This window comes from Pipra filicauda, unplaced genomic scaffold, assembly GCF_003945595.2.
Source record: "Pipra filicauda isolate LSUMZ 115617 unplaced genomic scaffold, ASM394559v2 scaffold36_size6622888_pilon, whole genome shotgun sequence".
Classification (NCBI taxonomy): Eukaryota; Metazoa; Chordata; class Aves; order Passeriformes; family Pipridae; genus Pipra; species Pipra filicauda.
Window position 1 is genome coordinate 4,897,605 of NW_024104498.1, and position 15,913 is coordinate 4,913,517.

At 39.3% G+C, this 15,913-nt stretch overlaps 1 protein-coding gene across 3 annotated transcripts in view; it reads left to right on the forward strand.

The window, feature by feature from the left end:
- MAST2 (microtubule associated serine/threonine kinase 2) overlaps positions 1–15,913 on the forward strand; it is a 188,986-nt gene that overhangs the window by 158,010 nt on the left and 15,063 nt on the right. For all 3 annotated transcript variants that reach the window (XM_039384710.1, XM_027747082.2, XM_027747085.2), the window contains 9 exons: positions 2,549–2,681; positions 4,319–4,380; positions 5,036–5,121; positions 7,073–7,281; positions 8,489–8,627; positions 9,043–9,175; positions 10,557–10,722; positions 11,813–11,914; positions 13,605–13,727. In XM_039384710.1, the coding sequence (XP_039240644.1) occupies positions 2,549–2,681; positions 4,319–4,380; positions 5,036–5,121; positions 7,073–7,281; positions 8,489–8,627; positions 9,043–9,175; positions 10,557–10,722; positions 11,813–11,914; positions 13,605–13,727 (1,153 nt within the window). The remainder of the gene's footprint in view (positions 1–2,548; positions 2,682–4,318; positions 4,381–5,035; positions 5,122–7,072; positions 7,282–8,488; positions 8,628–9,042; positions 9,176–10,556; positions 10,723–11,812; positions 11,915–13,604; positions 13,728–15,913) is intronic.

Genomic DNA, 15,913 nt, shown 5'->3' on the forward strand with positions numbered 1-15,913 from the left:
AGAACGAGTAGACTTTGGAGGGTTCTCTTGGTCCTCCTCCATGCCCATCAGATGGATTGCTTTGCTGGGAACCCTACAGTAAAAGGAAGACCACTGTCAGTGATGAAGTAGGCTGCACAACCAGCAAGATAAAAGCCTACACTTACTTATTCAAGAAGTCTCCCAGATTACATTGAAAATCCTGGGCTCACCTCCTTTCAGACTGGGAGTTCTTTGATTTTCAAAACCATTTTTGTGATTTAGATGACTTTTTGTGACTTCAGTTATCTTCCAGCACTTCTTCAATTTTTTTTTTGAAGTGAAGGCAGTGAAGAAAGGAGACAAATTTAAACTTACCGTGGTTGTATTTGCTGCATTCACCACTGTCATTTATGCTTGTGTGCACTCTAACAGTAACACATCATCTAGGAAAACATGAAACTTCAGTGAATTTTATGCATCCATCTCTGTACCTGCTAAGAGTTCCAAACTCAAGGCACCTCTTAGCTGCAAATCAGTGTCTCCAGGTTCCTCTATGTCTTATGCACCTGATGTTCTGTAAAGTCAGTGGGAGCAGGTGGAAGCAGCGAAATCACTGAGATTTGAGTAATGAATTCCAAAGTATGTGGTGACAACCTTGACAATGAAGTGGCTAGAGTCCAAAGTATAAAAATAATATTTGGATCTCTGTGTTAGCCTTCCTTGTTTTTTTTAACCTGCATTGCCTTTCTAGCATTTTTTTTCCAAATACGTATTTTAATCTGGTGACACGAAGAATTAAATATTAATGTTCCTTTTATCCCATAAAACAAGAAATATAGTAATGGATAGTCAACCATTTAAATAGCTTTTGAGAACTACATCTCATTTTTGTTTTTATATACTTTTGTAATTTAAGTTTTAGCTTCAATTATATGTGAATTTATAAGCATTTTTTCTACAATTTAATATTGAGGTTAATTTCAGTAACACAGCTTCTTCTTCTTTCTTTCTTGTAAATAAATGACCATATAAGCAATGCTTGTGATGGTTGTGATTGTTTTAATGGAGTTGAAGGCGTTAAAATATTCTAAACTTAAGCTATTTGGCTTCAGTCTTTGTTTACCTGTTGGACTGTGAAACATTTATTGACAGAGTGAATCTCTGGGGCTTCAAGAAAACAATAATGTGTTTTGTGCATCTCTGAAACTAGCTTTGTGAAAAAGTGTCTAATTTATTCTTTTTTCAGTTTATTTTACCGTAGCATCTGCCTCTACATAGTAGGGATCATTCTTCTGTATTTAAATGATTAAATCTACTATAAAGAAACAAAAACAGGAATTTATTTAATTTCTTAATTTTTGAATGTTTTAATTTTCTGTCACCAAGTTTGTTTTTTTTTTTTAATTCTGTCCTTTACTCACCAATAAATGATTTGCAATTGTACCTTGAGGAGTCCTTTCTTGACTCCAATGTCCCTTTCACCTTACTCTCTGTATTGCGCTGTTGACCATCTCTTTCTGGTCTGGCTCCTGCTCTCTGCCAGTTCTGAGAGTGTTGATTAATCCTTTTCCAGAAGATTTTAGAAGGAACTTTGTTTCTTGCATTGTTACTGTCTTTGGTGACATCGTCTATCCAAGCAGCATTACTTGGAGCAATCATGGAAAAGTGCATCTGTTCTGTTTCTCTAACCATTCAAATATCTTGACATCATTACAATCTCTAATTTCCTTTTCTTGTTTGCAGTTCTGTGCTCTCTTTTCTCTTATGCTGCTGACCACACTCACATCAATTCTTTACTGATGTCCTCACAGCTGTGTGTGTAACTCTTCCCCTTTTATCCCATTTCACTGGAAAATATTTGAAGAAACTTGGTGAAGCTGCTCATTGCTGGTGAATGATGAGGTTTGTAGGGGAAAGCTAAAGTTAACTAGTGAACTTGCTTCTAAGCAGGCTGCTCCTGCTGCCCAAGCCTTTCTTTTATTTCCTCTTGTATCTGTTAGTCCAGTAAAAGAGATCACACCTTCTATAACCTTTCCTGGCCTTAGAGATCACATACACCAAGACTGAGTTCCTAAGGTGATCCTGTACTATGTTAAAATAGCAGTTGTTTTTTTATTAATAATTTTATTAGCAATTGCTAAGGTTGGGACAGTTACAGGATTGGGTGGGGATATGGTTTGATCAGAAGTGACATCTGACAGCAGGAAAGGTTTATGTTGTGCTAAGTCACCTGTCAGATAGAGGTGGCAAAAGGTGGTGCCTCAGTCCTCATAACAGACCTTTCCCTGTCACATCTCAGTGTGGCAAAACTGGGAGGTGTGTCCACACTGATGCTTACATTATCAAGACCATTTTATCTGATAGTTTGGGCTTGGTTTGTAAAAAGTCCCTACAGTCTTTGTCCTGTTTTGGTTTGCAGATCTAAGCCAGTGGACACCCAGCTGGATGTAACTGTCTGTTGTTTTTGCAGAGCAGAGTGGGAAGAGAGTTTCTGAGGAATCTCCTGTTTGGAGGAGAGACCTTTACCTTCATAACTGCGAAGCTGCATTATTTACCTCTCTCTGTTTCTCTCACTGCTTTGCTGTAGGAGTTTGATCCTGAAGAGTTCTACCATTTGTTAGAAGCTGCAGAAGGCCATGCCAAGGAAGGGCAAGGAATTAAATGCGACATTCCTCGTTATATTATCAGCCAGCTGGGACTCACCAGGGATCCCCTGGAGGGTAAGAACTCTTGTTTTGTTCTTTCCAAACTGTTGAAAGGATAGCCAGATCTCCTGGTCACTACATAACTGAAGGAGGGTTTTATTTTATTGCTTTAATTTCTAGGCCATTTTTCTTTATTTTCCTGTTTGCTCTCAAACTCTAGACTGTCCTTTCCAGCCCCATGTCCCAAAGGAATGTTGCTGGGATAAGGATTGCACATCAACAGTGACAGTTCTTTACTTATGATGTTAATAATGTCTCCCTGTATTGTAGCTGAAACAATGCTAGAAAATGGCTTTATGATATAACTGTTTTCCCTGTGCTGTTGGACAGTAAAAGTTAATCTTACCTGTTATTTTTATGATCTGCCTGCCTGCTAGTGGCCTGGTTGGAAAGTATCTTGTCATCCCACTTGGTTGTCCTCTCTGGTAAAAGTGTGTTTGTTGTGATTTTCCACGAGAAACCAAGATTAGCATGAATTTTTAGGTGGAGGTGAGATTGTGTTTTTACATGTTGCATGGCAACTAAACCAAAGAGGGTAATGTAAGGACATAAACAGCCTTTCTGCTAGGTGCCAGAATCGCCTCTGGTAAATTTAATATAAACATGCCTTGGCCCAAATGAGCTTAACTTTAGAATTAGTGAGTTAATATTTCTGCCTGGCAGTTTTCTAGCTGAAATGACAAGTTTTCCGAGCATTCACAGCGTGTTCAGCAACAATAGAAAGTGTGACAGAGACTGGAAGTTACTGTGGAATATTTCAGTGATCTAACCATACTTTTTGCTATCTCAAGAGAGCATAATATTAACATAAATTAGTAGTCTGGCTAGGACTAGTTTAACTTCTGCAGTGTTTACTGGAATGACAGTGACAGGTTGACTTCAAGTGAAGAGCTCTTTGGGAAAATTTCTACCAAAGATTGCTAAATGCAATTTAATAGCATTTGTTGAAATCTGACATTAAAGGGAAATTTCCTTTGATCCCTGTCATGGGAGAGAACCTTTCCATTGCTAATTCCCCTTACTAAAGACAAATTTTCTTTAGAAATGTGTGGAGATGTCAAGGTGCCTCATTTCCTTTCTGTAAGGAGGGCACCCAGAAATGTCAGTGATGTCTGTTCAGAGACTAGTAGTTAACGTAGGATTTGGGTTTGCAAAGTTTACAGCATCTCCTACGACAGCTGAGTAGCCTAAACTAACTGACTTTCTCCCACTTTGCTGCTGCTCAGCATTTTGCAGAATCAGACCTGTCTCATGTAGGGACCACAGTTTGAAATGTGATGCTTTTTCTTTCTGGAGCACAGAGGTGCCACCAGGCCATATGCAGACATATATGTATGGACTAGGTTTTAATATTAACTAGGCAGCAGTTTCCCCAAACGTGCATTTATTGCTTTTACTTATTATAGAAACCATGTAGAATAAGTCAGGCTGAAATAAGAGCAATTAATTATATTCATCTCTCTATAAAATACTGCCTGCAGCGTACAAGATGTTAAAGGTTATCGCTGTATAATTGGGGTGACTTTTTACAGAGGGGAAGAATGTCCTTCATCATCTACAAGCACCTCTTAAAATCTTGTTTTTCTTGTATAAACAAAGAGAATACTGTTTGATTGAGATCATTAGGAGTAATCTTTCCTCTTTCTTTTCAGAAATGGCCCAGCTGAATAGCTATGACAGCCCAGACACTCCTGAGACAGATGATTCAGTCGAGGTAAAGCAATAATACACTCACTCTGTCTAGCACTTTTTTTTTTTCTATGAAAAGAAGTAGTCTACAGTAAAGAATTAATTATAATGCAGAGTAATTTTAATTAAAAAAAAAGTGCTGACATTTAAAAGCACATATTACAACTAGAATATGCACTCATAAAAATGTGGAAATCTTTACACAGTGGTGGTGAAATGCTTAAAAGATGCAAACAGGCGTTATCACCAAGTTTTCTTGATTTTTTTTTTTTAAATTTTATTTTTACAAATAAAAATCATCTGGAGGAATTCTTTATATCTACTTTTGTGCAATGTGATGCGTATGGAAGAGAGTTGACTTAAATAAAAAGCACTGGAAAAATTTAATTGTGTAACTTGCTAGGTTTCTTAGTTGTTCGTTTTACTGTTTTGTTTTTTTTAATGTAATATTGAGGAAGGACCTGAATCTTATAGCCCACTGACTTTTTGTGCTAATAATTGTGGAGGGAATCCTCAAGCACTCTAAGGATACAGGCAGTTGTCCTAAAGCTGAGGACTCCAGAAGTTTAGAAATGGATTGAGTTGGAGTTAATGGTGCTTAAAGAAGCAAAGGAAAAAAAAATATATAGAATGAAGTCATTCCTGCTCCTGATTTCCATTTCCTTGTTGTGTTTCCCCAGAGCCGTGGGGCCTCTGTCCAGTCAAAGAAAACTCCATCTGAAGAAGAGTTTGAAACTATTAAACTGATCAGTAATGGTGCTTATGGGTAAGGCTTTTAGACTTTCCATCAGAAGAAAATGCTATTGTTGTCCTACCCAGCGAAGGGTTGTAGCAAAGTTTGACAAATGCCTGCATTTTGTTGGGTCCAAAGCATAAATTAATTTTGCTCGGTTCTTACAGAGGTTCCACACTCATCATATCTTCTGCATTCTTCTGGGAGGTGCTGTTTCTTTCAGGTTCCTGGGGTTTCTTAGACACCAGCTCCTGTACCTGGGCATAGTTCCTGGCTGTGGAGTCCTTGCATTGTGCTGAACTGACACATTCTGCAGCTCAGGGATCTTTTGTAAAAGTTAGTTGCCCTACATTAAAGCTTTCAGGGACAAGCTTTCTTGTCCCTCTGTGGCACAAGTTCTCTGAAGCCCTTCCTGGCTGATACAGAAAGCCTAGTTTTCCATTAACTATTTCTGCACTATTTCTGTGTGACAAGTGGGTAAAATATAGACACTTCAGCATCTTAGCTTGAGATGACAAAACCATTTTCCCTAAACATTGTCTCTAGGGAAAATGTTGCCTCTTAGTTTATTGTGAGATTTCCTAAGTAATAGTAAAAAAATTGTAGTACCATGACTCATAAAATTACTTTGCAGCAGTTTGTTTACTGCTTATCAAGGCAGTTCCTTTCATGCTGTCTTGTTAAGTTCTGTGACTTGTGTTTTGTTAAAGGCTAAAGAGTGAGGGTAAGTTCTGTACCTGCAAATATTATTGATGATTGATTGAAACAGCAGGAATATTGAGGAAGAAGTAGTTTATGCTTTTCCATTCTTCCAGATTGTATGTATAACACATGTAGCTGTTTGTGAGCACTTGAAATGCTAGAATTACACTGGGGAAAATCTACTGTGAGGAGCTCAAAAAAGCCATTAGATTTTATTGTCCATTGAAGAATCAAGTATGAATTCAGTCAGCTAAAACTTTAACTGCTCATACAAACCTATCCAGAATTTTAAAAGACATTTTCTTACTCTTTGCAGTTCATAAATCCTTACCAGTGAGGTCATTAGGCTGTTACTGAAAAGCAGTGATACTCAGAAAGTCATAACAACAAAATCTGAGCATGTGCTTGAGTGTTTTGTGGAAGTGGGTGCTTAGTTAACATCCACTCACTTTTTAAAAATTATATGTGGAAAAAGTGTAAGGATGTTTTTAGTCAGTGAAGACACAACAGAGCATGTTGAAGAGCCATATTATTAGACAAGAAGATTTTATCTTTTCAGTCATATTTCTGCACAAGCCCCATGTAACTTTGTAAAAGGGGAGAGAGAAGCTGTTACATCTGTCTTCATCCTGGGTGTATTTTATAGTCAGCTGCTGGTGAGGCACAATGCCATGTTAAATGTAATGTACTCCAGAGAAAAGGAAACAAGTACTGATTCAATAAGGCAGGCAAACTGGATGAAAATTTTATTTGCAAACTGTATTATTAATGTGCAGGAATCTAATGATCTGCAAATGATAGAAATGTAAGAGTTACTTTACTGAAGGAATTCCCCAGTGACAGTGCTGCATCAAATTAATTTTATGGAGCTTGGAAATAAATCGTGCTGATTCCATACGTTTTTGACAACTTTTTAAAGAGAAATGGTGACTGTAGTGTTGAGAAATAGATGTTTCTCTGCAATGATGCTTAAGGAAGTTTGTGACATTTGTGTTTGAAATATCTCCTTGTTAGGCACATCAGCAAAAATATTGCTTTAGTCAGGAAGGCAGAGTAGCTTTGGGAAGGAAGCATCATGGGGCTCCTTCTTTTCTAGGGAAGCTTGCCACTGAAATGGGACTTTATGGAGTCATGGATAACTCTGTTAAGATCCATTCAAAACAGTTACAGTCCTTGTTTAAAAAAAAACCCAACAAAACCACAAAGAACTCCAAACCTAAAAGCACAACAAACCAGCTTGAACTGAAACTGGAACTTTTCCTCTTGGCGCGTTGTTTTCCAGGGCGGTGTATTTGGTGCGGCACAAGACCACCCGTCAGCGTTTTGCCATGAAGAAGATCAACAAGCAGAACCTAATCCTGAGGAACCAGATCCAGCAGGCCTTTGTGGAGAGAGATATCCTGACGTTTGCCGAGAACCCCTTTGTGGTCAGCATGTTCTGCTCCTTTGAGACCAAGCGGCACCTGTGCATGGTTATGGAGTACGTGGAAGGTACGGCTGTCACTGTCCACGCCGGCCCAGGGTCCTTAGGTGGGATGGCTGCATAGTGGGAATCCCTGTGACTGATCCAACATGGCTGCAGTGGAGCTGAGCAAACATAAAGCCACATGTAGAAAGCTGCTGAGGTCAGAAGTCAGCATGAACTTTCCAGTCCTCACTGGAAAGAAATCCTCCCGCTCTCCTATGGGATGGCACGGCAAGATCCATAAAAACGTTTGCTTGGCACTGCAGTTAGAAAAAGGCATTTTGAGAAACATAGTCTTTGTTCTTCAGCAGCCTTTTAAAAAATAAACTGCTATTTTATGCTGGGGTTGGGTTTTTCTTTTGTTTGTTTTGCTTATCCTTTGGAATATAATTTGATTTTGTTTTATCACTGTATCTTATTGTAAGCAATATTTTTCCACTGGTGGATAGGATTAATTTCTTATGCCTCACTTGCTTGGCTGGATGAGAAATAAGCTTATAGTTATTGTATCAGTGCTCTTTCAGATAAATTAGTGGAATGAAACCAGAGGTATTGACAATAGAAAATTTTAATAATAATTCCTCTTCGCAAGTAGTGATGAAGGTCAAATGAAATGTGTGGCCAATGTTCCTTAAGGAACCTGAATCAGGGGTCCACAGGCTTATTTCCATGTCTACCATTGTGTCCAAAGGGATGGCTGCCTCTGCATGTGTTGGGAGAGCCAGTTAGGAGTCGTAGAAGTGTTTACTTACTACTTTAAGAAGCTTACATATCAGAAATAGTATATTACTATATTATATTTGAATATTGCTACGCTAGTATATATAATGTATATACACACCACACATAATATATCACTGTATTACTGTATCAGTAACTGTATATTTCTATATTGATAGTAATAGCCTGGTGGTGGGAAGCAAAGGAATTTATAAAGAGGCCAAGCAGTCATGAGCTGCCCTTTCTTCAAGGCTTGCTTACAGTTTGCAAATGGCATCTGTACAGTCCTTGTGCAGGCCAGCCCAACATACATGGATCTCAGTTCTCCTAAGATTTTAGTATTTGGTTTGAGTTCAAGATGGATTGTAGAGAGAGATTCAGAATTCATATTAAGAGGGTTGAGAGATACAACCTTTAGAAAACTTTGTCTAATCTAGTTTTGCAGACCCCTAGCTGATTTTTCTTCCTGACATCTACCATTTCACTGTGCCACCTGTGCCACTCTTTTTCTAGGAGGTGATTGTGCTACGCTTCTCAAGAACATTGGTGCCCTACCTGTTGATATGGCAAGGATGTATTTTGCTGAGACTGTTCTGGCTTTGGAGTACCTACACAATTATGGGATTGTTCACCGTGACCTAAAACCTGATAAGTAAGTCTTTAGCCCCCCCTCAGAAGGTGGAGGGGCAGAGCTAATCCTTCAGGGGCTTTCTCTGTAGGTGACGGGACAGGGGAGATCTTCAGTGGCATCTCACATGTAGGAGATTTTGTGGAGTCTCTTGCTACTGATGTAGAACCAGATAGGCACTGAGAAAGGGTGGGAAGAATGTATTTAGATATTATCTCAAAGCTGTTGCTGCACTGATGAAATTATGGCAGAAGGTAGTCTCATTCCTAGTTGCCTTGGCTGCTCTATGATACTCAGTTGCATAGGAAATTTCTTCCAGGTGTTTAATAGGGATGTAACACTGAGATCTTAGCACTACCTCATGTTCTTCTGGTTTTTTAAATTGCTTTTAGGAAACAATTAATTGACTGTTGGATTATTTTACTTCTCTTTCTTCTAGTCTCCTGATAACTTCCATGGGTCACATTAAACTAACAGACTTTGGACTGTCCAAAATTGGGTTAATGAGTCTTACAACCAATCTTTATGAGGGACACATTGAGAAGGATACCAGGGAATTCCTGGACAAGCAGGTAAGCTGAAAAATTTTGTCCATTGATGTGGGATCAGATGCAGCATTCTGTCTTGGGATGGAATCAGAGTTTGTAGCACTCCTCTGCCTCCACGCTGTGCTGTGTGTTGTAGGATGGGAGGAAAAGATGTAAGTCCATTCTAATGTTTGTGCATAAATTGTTATTGTTCGTTACTTCAGTTTCTTGTTTTGGAGTGATGCACTTTAGCTCTTACTTTAGGATTTTGAAAGGGTGGCCCAGGCAGCAGTTCGGGTGTAAACAGAATTTGGTTTAGGGATGTAACGTGTTGTGTTTTGCTGGAAGGTTGTTCCACGATCTCCCCCTTCTGGTGCTTAGAAAGTTCATGGCAAGTTTCTATATGTTTCTTGTAATTTTGTCTAATAGCTTAGACATTGATTTATATCCCCATGATATTTACTCTAAGGGTCATTTTTCTCCTTAGCCTTCATTTTGCTAGGCTTAACCAGCTAAGTTGTTCCAACTAACACGACAGATTTTCCTTTGATGAATGAAGAGCTCTTCCATGTACCTCTTTAAGTTTGAGTTGATGTTTCCTGGGCACAGCTGACAGAAACTGTTCTGGATGCAGGCTCACCAGTGCCTTGTATAATGGGATTAAAAAATACTTCACTCCTCTGAAAACACCTGAGATCAGAGCTGAGTTTTTCTTTTTTAGCTGTGCCAAGTCTTAATTCATAATGATCCTGGGTTACTGTCTTCCTTTGCTTCTGAATAAGGATGCTTTTTCTAACAGAATTGTCTTTGGTCACTAGATCACGGTCTCGCACTTTGCAGTGTTGTATTTTTTTACAACTATTTTGTTATTCTTGTTGCTGCTTCTAAGCCCCAGGCAACTTAGATCTTCCAATGTGATTTCCTTAGCTGTTGTCCATGCCAGCTGTACCTCCCAAGTTTAAGGCTGAAGTGTGTAATCATGCTGTGCTGCTAATTCTGCATCTGTGAAACTAAATTCTGCTAGCACAGAAATGTGAGAGGTTTGTCAAAACTCAGTTCCTGATAGCTGTTGCTGTGCCAGCAGACATCCATCAAGCAGACAGACCTTAACACACAGAATATGCATTTTCCCCATATGCTTTACTTTACATGCACCAAAGAACTACTTAGCTGGCACGTCCACACTAGGAACATTTCATTTCATGTGGCGTTATTTCTGTGCAGGCAGGTAGTGTGTCCTTCAGATACAGACTCTTGCTCCATGGAAGTAGCTCACAGCATAAAGTGGTTAGTGGCAAAACACTAATAACTTCCTTGTAAAGCTCTGAGGGGGGAAAGAAAAAAAAAAAAGACCAACACAGAAGTAAGCTTTGACATGAATTTGGCAATTTGTAAATTTATGGCTTTCTTGCATGTTTCTCTTGAGGTCTGTGGGACTCCGGAATACATTGCACCAGAAGTGATCCTGCGCCAGGGCTATGGGAAGCCCGTGGACTGGTGGGCCATGGGAATTATCCTGTATGAGTTTCTGGTTGGCTGCGTTCCTTTCTTTGGGGACACACCTGAAGAGCTGTTTGGACAAGTGATCAGTGGTATGTACATATTTCTGCTCTGGCTCTGAAGGGGTTTCAAGGTGTGCTGTGAAGTAAAACCTTGAAAATATCGAGGGTCTGCGGTTTAGTCAGGAAGGAGCAGGTATAAAATAATGGGGTTTAATTTTTAACATTTCTAACTTTCTGGGTCAAAGTAGCATCCGTCTGATTTCAGCTATGGGAAGTTGATGAGTTGCTTAACATCTTGGTACATAGTTCTGTCACTGTGCATGGTGTGGGAGTCGTACAAACCCTTGTGGGACTGAGGAAAAATATTTGAGGATTTTTCTGTTCTGTCTTTTAACTTGAAGTTAATTCTCGATTTAAGTTCATTCTCCATTCTCCATTCTTTGATGGAGAATGTGAAAGGAGCAGCCACCAACTGGTCTAATTCAGTCTGATTTTGATTATTGTTTCTGTAGGTCCAAAAGCCAGTCAATTAGTAATTTTGTATAAATGAAATAAAAGGAAATTCTGAATACAATACATTGAAGCTGTTGTACTTGTTACCTTCACGTCTTGTGGCTTTTAAAACCTATCTCCTTCTTGCTTTGTGATGATTGCTTCGTGTTCACTCAGTGAATATGCCAGTGAAAACATTTCCTACTGGGAAGGCTTTCCGAAACAGTAAATTTTTAACACACTTGGCAAATGTCCTCTGTAAAAAGCAAATTTCAGCAAAGAACTAAATATGATGCATGAAATCATTACCTGTGAATTGTTCTCTCTGTTCCAAGTATAACAGCTGTGGAATGTGCAGGCACGAGATACAACCACAGTGTTGTCACTGTCATTGTTTATGGATTGTCATGGAAGTCCCATTTCATACTTTATTAATAGAGTCCTTAATGCTTTTTTTTTTCTCCACAAGCACTGCTTGGATTGACAGCAGCTTTAACTGATGCTAAATTTTATGCATTTTGGAAAATGTCAATGCCTGAATTATATTAAGTATGCAAGCTGCTGAATTCAAGGTATTTACGCTCCTGGGGCAGTTCTGAACACTGCACTTTGCATTAGAGGGATGTGAATGGTTATTCAAATTAGTCAGGAAGCTGGTAGAAAATGTCAAGTCTCTTTTTGTCCCTAGATGAAATTGCCTGGCCAGAAGGTGATGATGCACTGCCACCAGATGCCCAGGACCTCATTTCTAAGCTTCTCCGACAAAATCCTCTGGAAAGAATGGGAACAGGTATGATCCTTGTGCGTGTAGGAAAGTGGCCAGAAGCAGGAGAAGTGGTTACCTTGCCAGTGATGCACACACACCAGTGCTGAAAAATGCTCATCTAGAGCTGGGGCACAGTTTATACTGGATTCAGTGAATCTTGTGTGATGAAGCTCTGAGAATTAGTGTCAAATGTTCATGAATCAGACAGATATTGCTGTCTAGTTTGGGAAACGAGAGGGGCACTGTCAGCTTGGCAACATAGCTTCTCTGATTTGTGCTGTTCCATTATAGGCTTGAGGGTTGTATCTCCATTTGAGCAGTGTATAATCAGATTTCTTTGAAATTCTCTTTGACTAGGGGCTTAATCCCCACCATGGATGTGAATTCCTGGGTATAATAAAATGAAAACTTTCCCATTCCTAGGGACCTGTACTGTAGAGTTCTCCAAACACACAGCAAAGTCTGATAAACTTTTTGGCTAAGCCAGATCTGTATGTCAGTCTTTCTGTATTATAAGGTCAGATTTAAAGTTTTACAAGCCAACACTTCTTGTTTCCTCATAGTAAATAACCATAAATAATCTCTAGCTACACCTGTGTTTTAAAATAATCTGTGTAATGCTGTGGCTTCACAGCACAGCTCGTCTTTCATTGATGTCATTAGTTTGATTTAATTTGGGATTTTCAATTTGAAACTAGACTTTAAGGAGAAAACCCATATATATACACACATATATATATACCCCCCACATATATGTCATATATATATATCCCCCCCATATATATATATATATTTCATATATATATATATGAAATTCCAAGAGGCACATGTATTCAACAGACTTAGCACACGTGCACACAAGGGTGATGAATAGATCATGAATTAATAATGCTATCAGATGGTTTTCACATGTTCTTCTCTACTTAAAATCCATGTACTTGAAAGATGTTGCTGTCATGGAAAAGATGTAGTTTCTTGCCTTATAAAATGAGTTGATGGACTGATTTCTTTGATTTCTTATATACCTGTAATGCTGAGGCTGCTCTTTCACTTGGCGTGTTGTAGTGCCACTGGCACTCAGCAAACCTTTTATCTCTTTTCTTCTGCTTTTTCTTCTCTTTTTAAAAAAGACAGTAGCATCTTTTATGAATATTAATTTCATTTGGAAGAAAATGCACATACTGGTAGACAGTCTTTAGTTTTTCCTTCTGGGTACCCAAGCTTCTGAGGTTAATAACAAAAAGATACTAATTCAAGAAGATTTGTAAGGCCTTGCCTTGTTCTAAGCATATGAATGAGTTTATTCACAACAGTGGAGTCACTCATATGCTAAGTACCTCTCTGAGTTTTCTCTCTGTATTCAGTTATGAACAAGATGAGATTTAGAATTTGGAAACTTTAAATTAAGATGTTAATCATTCTAAGTCTTCCAACTTTCTGTGGAATATAAATAGCAGATGCTGTCTTCCACCCAGTTTAGTCATGTGTTGTTGTTAAACAGGAAAAGGAGGTGGGAAGGAGGAAATCTTGTTCAGATTTTATCCTGCATGACCACTTTGGTAAAAGGATAAGTTGTTTCTCAAAATTCCTGGAAAATGCGTGACTTAAGTGTACTCGAGTACATTCTCTTAGGCTCTTGATATTTTTAGGGTTTGTTTTTCATGTTATGCAAATGCTGAAAGAAATACTCTGCAATAAAAGGTGCTTATTTCAGGTAGTGCCTTTGAAGTGAAACAGCATCGGTTCTTTAAAGATTTGGACTGGAATGGATTACTTCGGCAGAAAGCTGAATTCATCCCACAGTTGGAATCTGAGGATGACACAAGCTATTTTGACAGTAAGACTAAAGATTTAGCCTAAATGGCATCGTATTTCTTGTGCATATTTCATTTTTGAAATTGCTAGAGATAAGTCATTGTTAGAAATTGAATAAAACCATTGATGGAAATTGCCTTAAAAAGTTTCTGTTGAATGCCAAGTAAGGTTTCTTTGAAGGAAAATTAATTTTAAATGAAAAAATGTTGCTGCTGAAGTCAGTTGGCCTTTCACTGGTGCCTGTAGTCCTGCCAGCCATGGCCCTGCGGGGAGAGGTGCTGCCGTTGTCATGCTGGGTTTATTACACTTCTTCCAAAGCATTTGGTAAATCCAAATTCCTTGAGTTTTTGAGCAATATGATCTTTCCCTAGTGACCGTTTTCAGCCAAAAAATGTTTTTAAAAAAACCCAAAACAAACCCTAAACCTTGAAGACAAGTATGTAGGGAAAATTCTTAAGAGATTTAAAGTATTTTAAATTATTTTCACTGCAAGTATATCACTTTAGTATTATTAACTCTAATGTGATATGAAGTGAAGTGTCTGTCTGGTGTGTATAAATGTCTGGGAACTGCCATGGTATCAGTGCTGTGTAAGATTCCTGGTATTTCAAGATAAGCAGCAGACAGAGTCAGTGCTCTTGGGAGAGAAGGGAGGAGCGTCATGGGAGGGATGGAGATCTCTCTGTTCCCAGAGCCTCCACTCCCTGGGTTTTCTCATTTGACTGGAGGAGCTGAGCAGGTGGAGAGGGTTTGGACTTGTCACTGGGACAGGGGATCTTTTCCCTACTCCATCTGCAGAACAGGATGATACTGGGCTATTTCAGTTCCCTGAGCTATGGAGATTTCTGCTCTACTTCAATGGACTCTCTTCCATCCTTGGGCCATGAGACTGGTTGACTTTGTATGAAGCACATTTTTACTCAGCTCCTGCACTTTGCTGGGGGAAAAGGGAAGGAGGGAGCAGCCTGCCTGCAGCCACTCTGCAAGAACAGTGATCCCATTTAGACAGTGCTCTTCCAGTTTGGGGAAGGGGCTTTTAGGTAAGGGGTTGGATGGAGAGGTAGGATGGGAGAGAGAGAAGGATTGAGACATCTCTGTGTGGTTGCTGCAGAGACCAGTTTGAGTCAAGCTGTGCAGAGGGGGCAAAGGTGGATTTTACACCTGTTGAGGTTTTACTGGTACAACATATAGGTAGAAACCAAGGTGGTGGGGTGTTCTCACCACTAACTGGACTTACTGGACATGGAAACTTGAGCTCTGGTCCACTCAGGTTTGGGCCAACGACTGGGAGAGGCCCAGTAGAGCAACCATGAGCAGATGCTGGTGGGTAAAAGCACCACGTTGTGTTCAGGGCTGCAAATCACTGGTCTGTCAAATAGGGAATGATGGTAAACCCTCCATGTACCCAGGAATGCTCAGCAGGTTGTTGGGGTGACTTTGATGTGAGTCCTTTATAAAGGCTGGAATTCTCACGTCAGGAAATATCTCACAAAGACACTGATAAGAATTGGCGTTGCTGTTATGAACCCTAATGCAAAAAAATTTAGAATTTATAAAAGTAGCTTTCTGGCTGATATGGTGCCTCAGATTTGGCTCAGTGTAGCTATCAGCTTTCTGTAGCCAAACTTATTAACGCCCACCCTACAAAATCCGGTGTGGCTGGCTTAGAAATCCAGTGCTGCAAATCTCAAAGCACAAAATCTCTTTGGAGGCAGTTTAGATTTTTGCATTAAAAATAGCTTTGCATATTGGCTGCTTGCCCATTTTCTTTCACAAAATCTAATCCTTTTTCTAGTTGTAGGAGGGAGAAGAGGAAATATTTTTTGGGGGGTAAATATTTTCATTTTTTAAAGTGGGCTCGTATGTACGTATGCGGGACAGACTTTGTACAATCAAAAAGCTGTTTATTGGAAAGTGGCACAGTGAATTGTTTCCATGTGTCCTTCTGTATGATTGTTTGCTGTAGGGAAGAAATATCCCTCCTATGAAGGGTCTGCAGGATGAGGCAGCTTCTGAGTATCAGCTGCTTTCAGAATGTAATACAACTGATGGTATAAGATAAATTCAGTGCCAAGAAGATATTCACTGGTAATTGCACAGGATGAGCAAAACTGGCTGGGTATGTTTCAGTATTAAGGAAAATACCCCTTTGTGGTGTATGAACATTCGAAGTTCCTTAAGTAGACCAGTAGGAATGCTTGAGGTGTG